Source organism: Suncus etruscus, chromosome 19 (genome assembly GCF_024139225.1).
Source record: "Suncus etruscus isolate mSunEtr1 chromosome 19, mSunEtr1.pri.cur, whole genome shotgun sequence".
Taxonomy (NCBI): domain Eukaryota; kingdom Metazoa; phylum Chordata; class Mammalia; order Eulipotyphla; family Soricidae; genus Suncus; species Suncus etruscus.
Genome location: NC_064866.1, coordinates 11,725,684 through 11,743,958, shown reverse-complemented (window position 1 = coordinate 11,743,958; position 18,275 = coordinate 11,725,684). Strand labels below are relative to the sequence as shown.

The 18,275-nt window shown below is 49.2% G+C and overlaps 1 protein-coding gene across 1 annotated transcript; it reads left to right on the top strand.

The window, feature by feature from the left end:
• Nucleotides 1-1,557: 1,557 nt before the first annotated feature.
• WNT2B (Wnt family member 2B) lies at nucleotides 1,558-17,026 on the top strand. Its single transcript, XM_049765824.1, has 5 exons — nucleotides 1,558-1,664; nucleotides 8,838-9,058; nucleotides 10,120-10,397; nucleotides 12,191-12,455; nucleotides 16,797-17,026. Exons 2-5 carry the CDS (start codon nucleotides 8,932-8,934, stop codon nucleotides 17,024-17,026), a joined length of 900 nt encoding a protein of 299 aa, XP_049621781.1. The 5' UTR covers nucleotides 1,558-1,664; nucleotides 8,838-8,931.
• The last annotated feature ends 1,249 nt before the right edge of the window (nucleotides 17,027-18,275 follow it).

Sequence of the window (18,275 nt, the reverse complement as noted above, 5' to 3'; positions counted from 1 at the left end):
TTCTCTCCCTGGAACAATCTTCCAGGCATGTTCCCGGAGCCCCCATTGTTTGAATGGAGCCTTGTTTATGTTCAAATGTCACCCAGTCATCCAAATCACCGGAGGGATCTCCTCAACCCCCTACTCTGTTCCCCAGTAAACCTCTTCTATATTGCTCCCAGGGGCCACAATTTGTCGTCGACTCCAATTCTTTCTTTTCCTCACAGAAAAGAAACTCCATGAGGGCAGAAATGATGTGATTTTTTTTTTTTTTTGCTCAGTCCTCTGATGTGGCCCCTCCTGTACCAAACCCATAGGGAAGGATAAATAAGAATCTGGTAGCTGGAAGGAGGCACCGCTTAGCTCCCTCCTGGTGGGAGGAGGAGGTGGGACAGGGTTCAAGGCCAGTAACTCCCACTGGCCAGCTGTGCACTGTCCGCTCACACTCCACGTTTCTGACACCCACCCCAAGAACTGACAGTGAATCTGGGGGTGGGGTGGGGTGAGAATTTCCAGCGCCTTGTTTATACCAGGGCTTCAGAGTTTAGATAATTGATGGGAAGAGGCAAGAAAGGCACCTGAAAATAAGGACTTTTGTTGGAGAAACTGAGGCTGGAGAGGTTGGGGCCCAACCAGAGGGGTTTTTTAGAATTCGGAAGATTTTACTTAAGTTACTTGGCACCCCTCCTTCATATAGGCTCAATTTGACAACTTAGAATATTGGGGTGGAAGCAGCGATGGCTCTGCTCCGAGCCCCCCATACCTTCCTGATGATCTTCCACACCTCCAAGTTGGAGGGGAAGCAGTGCAGAGAGAGGGAAGGGGAGAAAATCTCCTGGGTGTCCCCTCTTTACAAGGAAGAACCCCCAGCCAGCTAGTTCAGGTTCCTTCAGCTCCAGCCCCACCTGAGGAGGGACACCAGGAGTGACCCATCTCCTTGGACTTCGTGTCCCCTCCGCAGGACCCGATTAAAGGGGAACCCAGTTCCAGGCTGTTGAGGATATACAAGTCCAAAGACCAGAGGAAGGGGAAAAGGAAGCTACCTCACATTCTCAGTGGGAGCGCCCTGCCCCGAAATCCAAGAAGCCCTTTCAAGAATTTGGGGTGCAGAGTCCTGGGGCCAACCTTCGGTGCATTTCCAGAAGGGTGCGTGCAGAGTCTGCAGGTTGGGGTGAGTACTCAGCATGAGGGTGGGAGAAACTCCAGGTCCATTGGGTTTGGAGGTGCTAAGGAAGCACCCTGCTTGAGCTTCTGGAGCAAGGAAGCACCCATGGGAGACAGGTGCTGGCCTGGAGGGTGGGTGCTTGGACCAGACCAGACACTAGTCAGCATCAGGGTGCAGAGGGGTGCGCTGTCATGTCCCTCTGGGCAAGTGGGGGCGCACAGGAGGGCCCCCGAGTGGGAGGCGGCCCTGCCCTGTTTGCACCCAGACCTCAGCTCCGCCCAGTGCGGTGCAATGAGAGGAGAAGGCCGGCCTGCCCGCCTGCACTCCGCCCGCTGCAGGCTGAAGACACCCGGCTCCGCAGTCCCGGGGCCCGGGCCGGGCAGCGGGAGTCTCGGGGCGCTATGCTGAGGCTCCCCCCTCGCCCCGCGACCCCAGACGGCTCCCGGGCCGCGACCCGCCTGCCTGTCGCCTGCCTGTTGCTGTTCCTGCTGCTGCCCAGCTGCGTGGACACATCCTGGTGGTGAGTGTCAGTCGTCCCCCGGGGTCAGGAAGGGATGTAAGTAAGGCTCCTAGGGTTTGGGGTGTCCGGTGGCTGCCAAGGGCTTAAGGGGGTCCTGGGCTGGCTTGTCACCCAGTTGTCAAAAAGCTGCGCCTTGCCCCAGAGAGGTGGACACAGGCTGGGTCTTTGGAGCAAGGTGGGTCAGGTCGGCATGGGCGCCCTGGGGTGCCGGCTGGACATCAGCTGAAGCTCCTTAGTCTTGCTTTTTTGGGGGGGGGGTTGCTTTTGCTCAAGGAGGGTTCAAGGCACCTGACACTCCTGTCCTGGGATGGTGCTTCAAGTCCCCCCATTCACCCTGGCACCGCAGGGAAAGAGAAGAAAGGAGAAGAGAGCAAAGAAAGCATCTCTCTCCTCCAAAGTGGAGCGCATCCTAAGTCAGAGCTTCCAGGGAGGGAGTATGGAGTGAGTTTGAGGCTGGAGTTGAGGCTCACCCCATCTGCCCCCCATTGGCTCCCACAATTCAAACAAACGGAAGGCTTGCTTTGGGGTTTGCATCTTTGGGGTCCTGAGTGTCTGTTTCTTGAATGTCACTTCAATTTTGCTCTCCTTCCTTCTTTCCTTCCTTCCTTCCCCTTTCCCAGACCTGTCTCCTCCCCCTCCTCCAAGAACCCCAAGAGTTTTTTGTTTTGTTTTGTTTTGTTTTGTTTTGTTTTTTTTTTTGTTTTTTTTTTTTGCCCCTTCTCCCTCCCTCCGCAAGGCCTAAGGCTCTATCCACATTCTGGGAGGGCTGCAGGTTAAAAAGCCACTGGAAGCTAGCCCTCTATTACTAGTCCTTCCCCACCTGTCCTGATCTCTTAAAGAGAATCGTTCCCCCCTTTTTCCTGAAATCTGGGGCAAAGGGCAAGAGAGAGATTTGGGTGGTAGACCCAATTTCTTCATCACTTACTCCCTTCCCGCAGCGCTCCCTTTCCCCCATCAGTCTGGCAGGGACTGTTTACCCTTTACCCTGGCAGCGTCCCCCCTGTTCGTTCATTCTTCTTCTACTCTGCTCCCACTTACCTCCACCCCAGAGTGTGGTTTCCTACCCTCCCTTGCACCCTGTGGCTCCCCCCCCCCACTCCAGGAATCATGGCTAGCCAAGGGGCCAGTTTAAGCTGCACATTCCTATCACTTCAAGATGTGTGTGTGTGTGTGTGTGTGTGTGTGTGTGTGTGTGTGTGTGTGTCTTTCTGCATCCACCTCCCCCCCCCCCCCCAGTTTTCCTGTTTCAGAAAAATCTCTCTTTGGGATCTTTTTTATCTCTGCAGTGTTGGGGAAAGCGAGGAGGGGGGTTCTGGATGGGGGAGCAGGGAGGCCCCTATCTTACATCTGGCTGGAAACATTCCTTTAGAAAGGGAAAGGGGAGAAAAGGGGGGCATGGAGACAAGCTTTTCAGAGTTCAGAGAGAGATCAAAGCCAGCCTTCTTCACAGGCTCGCTGTGGCTGGACACTCCTGCCCTCAGTGGCCCTCTGGCCCAAAAGGAAGCCCCACTTCCCAGCCTCTTTCCCAGTAGCCTGGATAAGAGTGGATGCCAAGGGTCCCTAAATGGCTGATTACTGGTTTAGAATTGGATCTGGGGGTCACCTGGAGCGTAGGTAAGGAAGGCAGGCTCACTTGGACTGGGCCAACCACCACCCTTAGTGGTTCCTCAAAGACCAGCTGGGGGTTCTGCCTGGTCCCTAGTTTGCCCCTTGGCTAACTGGCTCTCTTTCTTTTCTACTACTCATGCTCCCACGTGGTTCATATTAAAGTTTTTGGAAGAACTCCTGGGTGGAGAAATATGGGGAAGTTGGGCCGGAGAGATAGTGTAGAGGTAGGGCGTTGGCCTTGCATGCAAGGATGATGGTTCGAATCCCAGCATCCCATATGCCCCCCCACTTGCTTCCCTATATATATATATATATATATATATATATATATAGAGAGAGAGAGAGAGAGAGAGAGAGAGAGAGAGAGAGAGGAGAGAGAGAGAGAGAGGGAAGCAAGTGGGTGGTAGGGACTTCTGCTGCAGTGGGGGAACTCCATGGGGAAGGAGAAGACAACAGACAGCAGAATGGCAGCGAGAGAGGTGGTGGTCCTCACCTCTCACCTATCAGAGCTGCAGACTCCAGATTGTTGCCTCTGTGCATGAAACGGCTGCTTTAGATGATCTCTTTTCCTCAGGAAGAAACCCAGATAGGTGGGTGATCCTCACAGCCCCTGGAGATGCCTATGGATTCTGTGTGTCTGTGTAGGCAGGTCGCCCTCTCATGCACACAGCCCATCTTCTTCCTGGTCCCACCCCTCACTCCAGTCACTCCTGCTCTCTCCCCATTGCAGCTGGAGGAGAAAAAGTTGATTTCTACTTCTCATACACCCAAGTTACAGCATTCACAGGGTCACACAGGAGAGGATGAGTGTGACTGATGTCAAATCAGCATCTTGCCCCAATCCTCACTGAGCAGCACTATTCAACAGCAGCCTTTTAGGCCCCTCTATAATCCTATCAAGAAGTTATTGGTCCCATTTGATGAATTCCATTTTAGTTGGGAATGGCAGGGCCACACCCAGCGATGCTCAGGGGTTGCTTTTAGATCTTCAGTCAGAAATTCTTTCTAGGGGCCGGAGAGATAGCATGGAGGTAAGGCGTTTGCCTTTCATGCTGGAGGTCATCGGTTCAAATCCCAGCACCCCATATGGTCCCCCGTGCCTGCCAGGAGCAATTTCTGAGCCTGGAGCCAGGAATAACCCCTGAGCACTGCCGGATGTGACCCAAAAACAAAAACAAAAACAAAAGAAATTCTTTCTAGCAGTGCTCAGGGGACCATTTGTATCATTAAGGGATCAGTCGTAAAGAATTTGTTCAAATTCATACCAGTGTTGAAACCAGATTGGTCCACTTTTCATTGAGCAAGGATGTCCCTCCCATCCTTGAGATGAAAACATCTAAACTCTGATGCCCTTGCTTCCAACTGGATGGACCGGGCAGGGTATTTCACTTTATCTCTGTTTGTTTACCTGTAAAACAGATTTCCACCTCTCTGCCCCCCCCCCATAGAATGTTTCTATAGAATGTTTTATGAATTCTATTTTTGTTGTTTTGTTTTGAGTCACACCAGGCAGCGCTCAGGGATTTCTCCTGGCTCTATGCTCAGAAATCACTCCTGGCAGGCTCGGGGGACCATATAGGATGCTGGGATTCGAACCATCGTCCTTCTGCATGCAAGGCAAATGCCTTACCTCCATGCTATCTCTCTGGCCTCGTTTTGTGAATTCTAAAGTACCATATAAATGATATATTAAGAAAGTCAGAGAGAGTAATGGTTTTATGTCTCTATTCAAAAAGTCTTGCTGGGCTGAACTATATGCAATATAAGAGGGGTTGTAAAAGAAACGGGTGTGGGTGGGGTGGAAATAAAGAGGATCCCTGGCCTCATTAAAAAGATACAAACATAAAACATCTGCAGATAGGCTGGCAATGTCAACAAAGAGTAAGGCTATTATTAAAAGTTTGCAGCTGGCTAGAAGAAAGGAGTTGGGGTAAGGCCGGAGAGATGGTACAATGGGTAGGGTTCCTCCAATAAGGCCAAACAACTCTGGTCCCATCACAGCACCTCCCCTATAACCCCTGAGCACCTTTAGGAATGATCCCTGAGCACAGCTGGACATGGCCCAAAAACCCAAAGAGGAAGGGAGCTATGAATAAATCAGAGAAGTTCAGGGGTCGGACACATAGCATGGAGGTAAGGTGTTTGCCTTTCATGCAGAAGGTCATTGGTTCAAATCCCGGCATCCCATATGGTCTCCCGAGCCTGCCAGGAGCGATTTCTGAGCCTAGAGATAAGAGTAAACCCTGAGCGCCGCTGGGTGTGACCCAAAACCAAAAAGGAAAAAATAAATAAGTCAGAGAAGTTCATTTTTTGTTTTGTTCTTTGAGCCACACCTAGCTATGTTCAGGTCTTTTTATATAGCTCTGAGTTCAGAGTTCAGGATTACTACTAAGGGGGCTCAGGGTTCTATATGGAATGTGGGGGTTGAACCCAGATGAGTCACATGCAAGGCGCCTGCTGTACTATTGCTCCGGCCCAAGAGGTTAGGGTTCTTGTTTTATTTGGTTGGTTGGTTTTTGGGCCACACGTGGTTGCATTCAGGTTATTGCTGGCTCTGCACTCAGAAATCACTCCTAGCAGGCTCAGGGGACTATAGAACCTGGAACCATCCTGGGTCGACCACGTACAAGGCAAACAGCCTACCACTGTGCCATCGCTCCAGCCCTCAAGGTTGGTTTTTTATTCAATAAATAACTCTTAAGTACTTACTATGTCTCAGATACTGTTTTAGGCTCAGGGAATGCTGACTTAAACAAAACAAAAATTCCCACCTTCATGGAAGAACCCGAAATCGCCTAGAAATGAAGAGGAATGGTCTGATTCAATGGGTGTGAGTCGCATCATTTCTAAGAAATCACCAGGGGCTGCTGACATGGCTGTTCTGGGATCCACCATTGAATGTCGGGACTAGAATGGGGTCTAGATCATTTAGTCAAAGGAAGAAATATATATTCTTTTTTTTTTGGGGGGGGTCACGCTCAGCAGCGCTCAGGGGTTCCTCCTGGCTCTACACTCAGAAATCGCTCCTGGCAGGCTCGGGGAACCATATAGGATGCCGGGATTTGAACCACTGTCCTTCTGCATACAAGGCAAATATATATATATTTGGTTTTGGGGTCACACCCAGTGATGTTCAGGGGTTACTCCTGGCTCTACACTCAAAAATTGCTCCTGGCTTGGGGAACCATATAGGATGCTGGGATTCGAACCACCACTGTCCTGGATTGTCTTCGTGCACGGCAAATGCCCTACAATTGTGCTATATCACTCCTGCCCCCAAGGAATGTATATTCTTCCAAGAAGGGGAAGAGAGCATTCTGGAAGCAGGAAAAGTAGGAAGTGAACAAAGACATCAGGACCCTTACCTCCTCCACCAGCCTATGAACTGGGGTGCCTCTAGCATCAGAGAACTTCGTGCTTGGTACTTAGCAGGCACTGGGATGGCACGTACTGACTGGAAAGGGGTATGCACAGAGCTTTAGGGCCCCTTTGATGGGGGTCTTTACAGCCATCTTACAGGATTGAAGGCTGTTCAGCAGACACAAGCTCTGCTGTGCAAAATCTTGAAGCAGCTGGGGCTAGAGCAATGCTATGTGGACAAGGCATTTATTTGCCTTGCATGCAGCTAACCCAGGTTCGATGCCTACTCGGCCCCTAGCGTCCCTCAAGTCCCAACAGGAGTGATTCCTAAGCATAGAGCCATGAGTAAGCATTGAGCACTGCTGGGTATAGTCAAAAAGGAAAATCTCAATGCAACTTACTTAGTGAGATAAGTAGGAAAAGTAATGATCTTCCTATTATAAATACTGAAGAGCTATTCCCACACTCGGTGAGAATGGAGAAGGACCCATGTGGGCTGGAGCAGAATGGGTTTCAGTCAGACTCCAGGAAGAACTTGGTGCCAGTGTGGTGAACCTCACTTCACACTGTGTCATGAGCTGGATTACTGGCCTGCCATTCCCAACAACCCCCTTCCTCCCCAGCCCCAGTTAGAAAAACAAACACCGGTGGCTGAGCACTGGTACTCAGGGGCTGATCAGTGGAAGCAGAGCCCTGGAAGCAGAAACAGGGACGGGTTCCAACGCCAATGGTCTTGATTGTCCAAACAAAGCCTCATGGCAGTGGGTGTAACTCCCACTGTACGCAGAGTGGTGTGCGTCAGGCGGCCCTTTCCGGCTGTTTATTTTGTTTGTTCCTGGAAGCTGCTGCCCTGATGGACAGCGAAGGCGACGCTGATTCCATGGGATTTGTTAGCAGTGGGCCAGGCCGCGCAACCCTTCCCCAGGACAGATGGGCCCCATCAGCCCTGCTGAGTTGCTGAAGAGGCAAGCATCAGCCCTCCTTGTGTTTGTTTGAGTTGGGTGTCACCACTGGTGATCCAGTCTGTGGGTGAGGGCCGGGTGTGGGAATGTGGGGGGTGGGGTGGACCTGAAGCCCTGGGCAGTCCAGCTTCCCCCCCCCCTCCCTACTGACTGTCCGCCCTTTCTCGCCTTCTTGCAGAACCATGTTGGGGCCTTTCCCAACCACAGGGCCCATTCACAGCCCAGATTAAACCCTATGTGTGCAGGAGCAGCAGTTCCCCCCCACAATCCCCACTGTGGCCCCCACCTGTTGGGAAAGGGAAAGTGGGGGGTATGTCCCTTCCTTTGGGAACTGCCCACAGCAGTTCCAGGAAGATGCTGAGTACATGAGAGAGGGCAAGAGAGTTGGTGAGGGGTCAGAAGGCATTCAGGGGCCTGATGAGGAGAAAACACTGTGGTGTGCTCCTGGTTTCTCTCTGAAGTGACTTTTGTGGGGGGTCTGTCAGAGTCCAGAGGGGTATGGGGTGAAGAGACAAGATTTCCCTGAGGACATGTACATATGCTCTGCTCAAGCATCTTTTACTAGCCCCACCCCAAGTTGATCTTAGGGCTGACGGGGTGGAGAAAGTGGAATGTCAGCAACCTCCCTGGGGCAGACTTTCGGGGTTCATCGGGAACATAATCTGAGAGGACTCATCAGTTAGATGTGGGAGGCAGAGGTGAAAGAGGGTCATGCTACCCAGACCTCAGGGCTGGGGCTGAAGGGTCTCAGCTGGGACTGTCACCCGGATTGCACCCATGGCTCCCACCAGTCCTGCCCTCTCTCCTTTCCCCAAACCATGTTTCACGGAGCATCCTTGTGGTATGTGCCTCTTACATGTGGGTGTAAGAGTGTTGTTTCAGACTCTTGTTTTATTAGTTTATTTTTCTGTGAGGACCTTACTGATCATTAAACAAACAGGCTGTTGGGTTTGTGCGACATAGCCGCAGCTTCTGTGGACGTGACATATGCCGGGCCCTGTGTGTCACTCTGGCACTGGTTGAGGAACGGAAGAAGGCGGGAGACCACTTACCAGCTCTTTCGGCAACAGGGAGGTTTTCTCCGGAGATTGTGGGGAACGGTGATGCCCTGCCATCAGCCTCAGGGAAAGTGGGCTGGGAACAGGGAAAGGACACGTCGGATCCATCCCCTGGCCCCCAACTTTCCCCCTGGGAAGCAGAGAAAGGGCCCAGATACTCTGACAGGGCCATCTCCTCCTTGCAGGTACATCGGGGCACTGGGGGCCCGAGTAATCTGTGACAATATCCCGGGTCTGGTGAGTCGGCAGCGGCAGCTGTGCCAGCGGTACCCCGACATCATGCGATCAGTGGGCGAGGGTGCGCGCGAGTGGATCCGAGAGTGTCAGCATCAATTCCGCCACCATCGATGGAACTGCACCACGCTGGAGCGGGACCACACTGTCTTTGGCCGTGTCATGCTCAGAAGTAGGGACCTCTGCTCCCCAGCCCCTATGTTTGGGGTGGTGGTGAGGGGATGGGTGGCATGGTCCCCACTTCTGTCCTACCCACCACTCTGTATTCAGAGGGAATTTGTGGGTAGACCCCCAGAATACACTGGGGACAGATCAAAGATCTCTTAGCTGTGTGGGCAGGGAATGAAGTATTCTGGGGTGATGGGACCAGGGTTCCCGAGCACTTCCATCTTTCTTCCTCCATCTTCCCTCCTCCACCCCCAGTCTGGACGTTTTCTTGCTGGAATAAGGCTGAAGACTAGGACTGGGTACTGGGTGCTTACAGCCACCATCCTTACCCCAGCATTCATAGCTCTCCAGTAATGGGAATAGGAGCTAAACAGAAAGGTGATATGTAACTATTGGAGAGTCAGTTTCTTGGGCCCAGTTCGGCCAAACATCTCAACAGAGCTAGACAAGTCAAATGAGGAGGAAGGGAAGGAAATGAGTTAGGAGATCCCCGGAGACAGGAGTGATGATTCATCAGCCCCAGAGAACAGGGTGGGAAGGAAGCAGGTAGGGAACGTGGCATGTCCTCCGAACAGGCTGACCTCTGGTTTCCAGGGTCTCCTCTTAGAGGAACTGTCCAGCAGAGTGGGCCTGAAGAGGCCTGGAATGTGGATGGACAAGGACATGCTTAGTTGAAACCTGGCTGGCTCTTTTTTTTTTTTTGGTTTTCGTGTCACACCCGGCAGCACTCAGGGGTTCCTCTTGGCTCTACGCTCAGAAATGGCCCCCGGCAGGCTCGGGGGGACCATATGGGATGCCTGGATTCGAACCACTGTCCTTCTGCATGCAAGGCAAATGCCCTACCACTGTGCTATCTCTCTGGTGCCCCAAGCTGGCTCTTGATGGGAGGGCATGATTCACCTAGAACTTTTCCATGGCTGGATTCAGGAAGTTTGGAAGGAAGTTAAGAGTGCAGGTCAGTATGAGTCCATGTGCACATGCACAGCGGCGACACACACACACACACACACACACACACACACAACACACAACACACACACACACAGCCTTTCTCTGCCCTTCCAGGTAGCCGGGAGGCAGCATTTGTCTATGCCATCTCATCGGCAGGGGTGGTCCATGCCATCACGCGTGCCTGTAGCCAGGGCGAACTGAGTGTGTGCAGCTGTGACCCTTACACCCGTGGCCGCCACCATGATCAACGTGGGGACTTCGACTGGGGTGGCTGCAGTGACAACATCCACTATGGCATTCGCTTTGCCAAGGCCTTTGTGGATGCCAAGGAGAAGAGGCTGAAGGACGCGCGGGCCCTCATGAACTTGCACAACAACCGCTGTGGCCGTACGGTCAGTACTCACATGGGTGTATGCACAGTCCTATTTGCATGGTCATTGTATGTAGTGAGGGCCTAAGTGTGAGGGATAGGAGACCCAAGGTTTCTGGGTCACTTCCCAGAACCTCGGCCCCTAGAACATAGCAGTGACAGCAGGGAGCTTAGGGAGAGGGAAAAGCTTGAGAAAGAAAAGAAATTCCAATGTAAGAAGGAAAAGAATTGCCCTCTCCCCAATCCGAAATTGGTGACAACCTGCTTGAGGCTCACTACTGGACTTTGAGCACTTTCTGTAAGAGTATTTTGTGTTAGCGAATGACACAAAGGCCTAGGGGCCTTGAACACTAAAATGTGAAATGTGCCAGTACACTAAGATCCTGGGCCTCAAAAGTTCAAATAGGTTCTAAGGAAAGAAAAACACTGGTGGTCCAGAAAGGCTTCCTGAAAGAGAGTTCCCAGCTGAGGAGATGGCTAAAAGGCAGGGATGCCTCCAGAATCATTAATTGTGATTCAAAAACAAAAAAGAGAAATGTTCAGAATTTAATCCAAAAGAATGGATGGGACCTAGTAGGTCAGAGAAACACCCCTGGTTCAATTCTAGGACCAGCAGTTCTCAGGGGCATAAGATTTTTAGTCCCACACATGAATAGACAGGGATAAGAAAAGTCACCAGAAGGATGGATGTTGGGCATCGTCTGACTGAAATTCAATCATTAACAACTTTGTAACTGTGTATCTTATGGTGATTCAATTTAAAAATTTATAAAACAAACAAACCAAAGCACAAACATACACAGAGTCACAAAAAGAGAGGAGTTTCGGGGAGAGAACTGAGAAAATGCCAACAGTAAATTGTTCTCATGTAGCCCAAGTTTAAAGGAGAAAGGCAAATTCATGGGCTGACAAATAAAGAAATTCATTAAGAATTTGGGTTCTGGGGATAAGAAAGATAGTACAATAGGTATTTGGCTTATATACAACCCATGAGGGTTCGATCATCAGCACCACATAAGATCCCTGGAGCGACACCAAAAATGATTCCCAAGTGGAGAGTGAGGATTAATCCCTAAGTAGCTTTGGGTGTGGCCCCCAAACCAAAACGAACAGCAAAACAAAAATAATTTTGGTCCTGGCGAAGGTATAGGGGGCAAGGTACTTCCATTGCATGTGGCTGACCCGGGTTAAATCTCCAGCATTCCATAGGGCCCCTGAGAACAACCAGGAGAGATCCCTGAGCACATGATCAGGAATAAGACAGAAGTACCATCAAGTATGAGCCAACAAACCCTCCCCTAAGAAACAAAACAAACCAACCAAAAAAACCCCCAAGAATTTGCAGCAGGAGTGATCAGACAGGATTAAGAATACTGCAGGGGCTGGAGAGATAGCATGGAGGTAAGGTCCAGAAGGTCATTGGTTCGAATCCCGGTGTCCCATATGGTCCCCCGTGCCTGCCAGGAACAATTTCTGAGCATGGAGCCAGGAGTAACCCCTGAGCACTGCCGGGTGTGACCCAAAAACCACAAAAAAACAAAAACAGAAAAAAAGAATATTGTCTGACATCCTGCCAACCCCTGTGGTGATTTTGGGATCATGTGATACTGGGGATATTCATGCTAATTTTTTTTTTCACAATTTAGTAACACAAACATACAAAAGGTCATTTGTATGTTTGTAAAGCAATATTCAATTGTGGCCATAGTAGGAGTGAAAAGTGCTAAGTGGCCAATTTAAAAAGCAGTCTTCTCTTCCTGGGGATGGCTAGAAGGGGCTTGCTGTGGCCTCTCTGTCACTGGCTCTCTCTTGCAGGCGGTGCGACGTTTTCTCAAACTGGAGTGCAAGTGCCACGGGGTGAGTGGCTCCTGCACCCTCCGCACCTGCTGGCGAGCCCTCTCTGACTTCCGTCGCACGGGGGACTACCTTCGGAGACGCTATGACGGGGCAGTGCAGGTGACAGCCACCCAGGACGGTGCCAACTTCACAGCAGCCCGCCAAGGCTATCGCCGGGCCACCAGGACCGACCTAGTCTACTTCGACAACTCACCTGATTACTGTGTCCTGGACAAGGCTGCTGGTGAGAAGCGAAGATGGGGCTCAAGCATGCCTGGTAGTTACCCAACTGATAGGTTTGACAAGGGGTTAGGAAAGGTGGCGTTTCGGAAGGATTCAGCCAGACCAGAATTGCCTAGGGCAGAGGGAGGGCCCTCTGCGCCTTGAGGCCATGGACCACTCCTTGGTACCCAGCCCAGCATTATTCAGGGGATGCATTTAGTATTATTCAAATGATATGTAAATGTAAATGAATAACTTGGTTTCAGGATGGAGTAAAATGTGTCACAGAAGCTTAAGGGGTCATTACCACTTTTGGAACTCTTCTGTAGCTCTTAGCCCTAAAGAAAGGAGCCAAGGAGAACACAGGTAGACAAATACTGTTGCAAGCTAGTTGACTGGGGAAGTCAAGAAAGCATCTTGGAAAAAGTGGAACCATTTCTCCAAGTGTTTGGAGGTTCTGATTAGTGAGAAGAACAGGTGGATGGATATGCTATGTGCTCCTTGTAGTTAGAGTAGTAAATGGGAAAGAATAGGAAAGAACTGAGTAAGGTTTTGGGGTTAGGGAGATTTAAGGTAGAAAGACCAGCTGGGAAAGGAGTATGAATGGCCTTTAAAGCCCTTATCTGATAGGCTGCCTTCCAAGATTATGAAGCCTTAGTTGGGGTAGCAAGGAAAGAGGAGGTGCTCACTAATGGAGGACCGGAGGACCGTCAGGGCAGAAGCAGCAGGCTCCTACTCCAGTCTGTTTCCATTATCTGTGATACCTTGGGGATGCTGGAAGGTATACAAATAGCCTCTAAAAGAATGGAAATGAGTTATTACCCTGGTTCATACTTCAGGCCCAAAGAGGTCAAATTAGGAAGAAAATTATACTGGTTCTGTCATGGCTCTCTGTCATCCAAATTTGGGTGAGGAGGCTGGAAACCTCAGCTTTTGGTACTATTTGTTTTCACCCAGCACTGCTGTTCCCAGAGAGTTGAGGGGCTCACAGCAAAATGACACAGAAAGAGGGGAGGCACCCCCCAAGAGGCAGTATGCTCGGTGGAAAGGATTGTTGTGACTTTCCAAGCGAGTTCCTGCCATCAACTAAGCTTTCTTCCCATGTGATGAAATTCAAAGGGCTGCTACCAAGTGCCTGCTGGTCTTTCTCTGACATCTAAGCCTGAATTCCCAGATCTAAGATGTAAATGGGGGTGGAGGAAGGATCTTCAGAGTTTAAGAAAATGGTCCTAAACCTGTTGGTTTTTCTCAAGGCATATAATTAAAAAACTTAAAGCAAGGCCTAGAATTCAAAGGGTTATGTCTTAGAAAGGAGTATGGATCTAAGAAGCCCTTCCAAATCAGCACTGTTCAGATGAACTTTCTGTAATGACAAAAACATTCTACATCAATGCTCTCCCATGCAGGAGGTACCTGAGTATTTGCCCAAGAAAAATTTTAACGTTACTGAGCTTTAATTAACTTCAATCTAAATGACTATATGTAGTTGGTAGCTTGCATGGTAGGTAGTTCAGCTGTAGAGTGCAGATGAGGTTTTTTTGTTTTTGTTTTTGTTTTGTTTTGTTTTTGGTTTTTTGGGCCACACCTGGTGATGCTCAGGGGTTACTCCTGGCTGTCTGCTCAGAAATAGCTCCTGGCAGGCACGGGGGACCATATGGGACACCGGGATTCGAACCAACCACCTTTGGTCCTGGATCGGCTGCTTGCAAGGCAAATGCCACTGTGCTATCTCTCCGGGCCCCGCAGATGAGGTTTTTGATGTCCAAGAGGACTGAAGTGTGAGTTGGAAGGCTCAGAGAGCAGGTAGGCCACTTACTTTGCACATGGCTGATCTGGATTGGATCCCTAGCACCTGATATGGTTCCCTGATCATCAACAGCAGCGATTCCTGAGTGCAGAGCCAGGATTAACGCCTGAACATTGCTGGGTGTGCCCCCCCAAAAAGACAGCTTATAAAGTAATAAATATAAATGTAAATACGCATATATACCTATATATGAAGAGTCTGCTATATACCATGTAAATAGAAGATCTGATTAGTCCATATTCTAGAGCAGTTAAGTCACCTAACACTTTGAACTATAAACTCCTAGCATTAAAACAAAAGTAGCACATATACTAGCTCTATTGTATGTAGAGTTTTTATAAGTTATATCTATGTTCTCAGTGAGTAGAACACTTGATTGACCTGAGGCTGATCCCCAGCATCCCATATGGTCCCCAAACACCACCAGCATTAATTCCAGTGTGCAGAGCCAAAAGTAATCCCTAGGCACTGCTGAGAGTGGCCCCAAATAAAAACAAACAAAAATTTCTATCAATGTTCCATTGTATTAACATACAAAATAGATATTTTGTTCTGTGTATATGTGGTGGTGCTGGCCTCAAACAAGCAAACCTTGTACTCTCCCATGAACTAGATCCCTATCCCAGAAATGAATATTTTATACTGATGAGATTAAGAAATATAGTATTTGGGAACTGGAGAAATAGTACAACAGGTAAGGTGTTGCCTTGCATGCGTCCAACCTGGGTTTGATCTCTAGCATCTTATCCCTTCGTCGTCCCCTGAACACCACAAAGAGAAATTCTTGAGTGCAGAGCCAGAAATAAGCTCTGACCATTGCCAGGTGTGACCCCCCAAACCTAAAATAATAATGATTAAATTTATAAAAAGTAAAATTTTAAGTGTAATATTTTTAGCAATTTCTTCCCAGACCCTACTGTGGATAAATCACTGATTCCCTGTGTTCTTCTCCTAGGCCAATTATTTATCCATCTCTGTATCAGGATAGGCCAAGATCCCATATGTTCAGATTTTATTATCTATTGGCACTATTTTGTTAAAGTCAGTCAGAAAAAAGGCCTGCCCATCCTCTTTGCAGGAAATAACCTTTCCTTGAATGTTCCCATACTCTCAAGAGGCTAAGAGGAGAAAAGCCTATCCCGGGGCCAGAGAGATAGGACAGGAGTAGGGTGTTTGCCTTGAACTTGGCTGACCCAAGACAGTGGGTGTTTCTACTCTCAGCATCCCATATGGTCCCCGAGCCTGCCAGGAGTAACCCCTGAGGGCCATTGGGTGTGGGCTAAAAACAACACACACACACACACACACACACACACACACACACACACATTGTATGGGATTGAACCCATACAAGGCAAGCATCCTCCCCCCTGCACTATCACTTGGCCTCCCCAAGGCCTGTTCTTTAAGAATTTCTTAGGGGTGAGGCCGGATAGCACAGCAGTAGGGCCTTTGCCTTTATATGAGGCCAACCGGGAGGGACCTGGTTCGATTCCCAGCATCCCATATGGTCCCCCAGCCTGCCAGGGGAGGATTTCTGAATGCAAAGCCAGGAGTAACCCCTAAGCACCTGTTAAGTATATGGAGGTCTTTATACTAACAAGCACTGGTGAATATGGCCCAATAACCAATCAATCAATAAATAAAATACATAAAATTTAAAGAAGAATTTCTTAGGAGTATGCCTCCAGCCCATATGTCAACCAGTTAACCCTCTCAACTGAACAGAGATGGTAGAACAATCTGTCCAGTTAAATCCTATAATCAGGCCTATATTTTGTTTTCTGGGTCACACTTGCTGTGCTCAGGGCTTACTCCTGGCTCTGTGCTCAGGCATCTCACCTGTCAGGGGCCATTATGGATGCCAGGGATGGAACCCAGGTGGGCTGTATACAAGACAAGCATCCTCCCAACTGGATTATTGATTCAATCCTATCCATTTTCATAGAAGTAGTAAACAGAGAGATAGTAAACAACTAGCTAATTCGGCTGAGGCACTGCAGAACTGGAACTGAAACCAAGATATCTGATGCTTTTAATCGTCTTGCCATTATATTGCTGCCCTGTACAGCACAAGTTAATAAAAATGTCAACAAAGGGATCAAAATGCGAACAAAGGATAGCAGAATCAGAACTGTGGCAAGACTTCTTGGAAACGATGAATTATAGGCTGGGTTGTTTTTTTAAAATCTTTTTTTTAATTGAGGTAACTTTGGCTCACAACATGTATATGTTTAAGGAGTCCAATTTCACACTTTGGAAATAGTTTATTATGGGAACTGTCCTGCATGAAATAGCTCTCAGACTGGCTTTAAGGGAAGGTGGAGATGTGTGGTGGGAAAGGGGACATTGCAGGTGAAGTCAGTGGTCTTGGGGGCAGTCTTGAGGGTGGGAAGAAAAGTCTGAGTATAGTGGGTGGTCAGGTGAAGGTCATTCAGGCTGGTGGCCATGGTTTTCAGGAAATGGGAAAATCTGTAGTCAACTCAAGAGGATGTGGGGAGGGAACACAGAGGCTCAAAGGATAGGTAACTTGGTTCTCCCTCTGCCCTGATCCAGGTTCCCTAGGCACTGCAGGCCGTGTCTGTAACAAGACATCGAAAGGAACAGACGGTTGTGAAATCATGTGTTGTGGTCGAGGGTATGACACAACTCGAGTCATCCGTGTCACCCAGTGCGAATGCAAATTCCACTGGTGCTGCGCTGTGCAGTGCAAGGAATGCAGGAACACGGTGGACATCCATACTTGCAAGGCCCCCAAGAAGGCTGAATGGCTGGATCAGACCTGACTATATCGAGACCTCACTCAGCCCTTCACTTCAAACCTCCTGACTCAGAAGCACAAGATCTTTGCATGCACACCTTCCGCCACACTCAACGGGGGGCTGCCACAGCTTTGATTTAAGGACTTGGAGTGGTCCAGAGGGATGCTGGTGTCTTGGCTGGTTCCTTCGCCCTAGGAAGGAGTTGACAGGGGATGTGAGGAATGAATTGGCTCCCTGCCTCCCCCTCAACTGGATGGTAGAAGAGAGAGTGGATGAGGTAGGGGTCTTCAGAGTAATATGAGTTGCACTAAACACACAGTCCAGGCTCATTTTTCCTTTTCCTTGCACCGCCTTCTTGATGCTTCTTGTGTGAGCAAGAGGAAGGGTGTCTAAAGGGAGCTTCTTTTCGTTCCTACCTGGCTGAAGGTAGACGGGAGAGAGATGAAACTGCGTCTCTCTCTCTCTCTCTGGATCAGTTTGAACAGTCTGCCTGCTATCCCAAGATAAACTCTGAGGCTACAACATTCTTCCATGATCAAGAACCTGGGACTTCTAGACAGGAGTTGCCATAGTGGACAAGGATCCATTCACATGCTCGTATGTTTATAAATCGCTGCGTTTTCTAGAGGAAAATTATATAAGTCTACAAATGTATATTCTCTTCCAACCCCTCCTTTTTAAACTATATTGAACACCACTGGTTCTTCTGCTCAGATTCAGTGAGTTCACAATGTATGGCATGTAGTGGTTTCTGCAGCTAACAGATCAGTAGAATGCCTCAGAACACTCCTGGGAAAGATTAATTTAGTAGGACTGCCTAACCTTACTTTTTAACTTTTTTTTTGGCCACATAGAGCAGTGCTCAGGGCTTACTCTTGGTCCTGTGCTCAGGGATCACTCCTGGAAGGGCTTAGGAGACTTTATGTAGTGTTTAAAATTCAACCTGCATGACGAATGTCCTACTGGCTGTGCAGTCTCTCCCTTGAGTGCATGACTCTTGTGGCCAGAAGGTTTAGGGAACAGTAAACTATACGTGATTGATGGAACATGGGTAGGATAGCAGGTCTGATCACAAGGGACTACAGAGGGAGGTCAGAAATCTTTGGTGATCATGTAGAAGACTCTAGCCTTTGAGGCTAGGAGCAGGAGCCAGTGGCTGCAGAGAAAGGAGAGCTCCGGCTTGGGGCCAAGTGGTAAATAGCTTCAAGTCAGCCTTTCCCCCAGTTATTCAACAAATCTTTATTTAGTGATTCTTCGAGTCCTGGTGTTATCA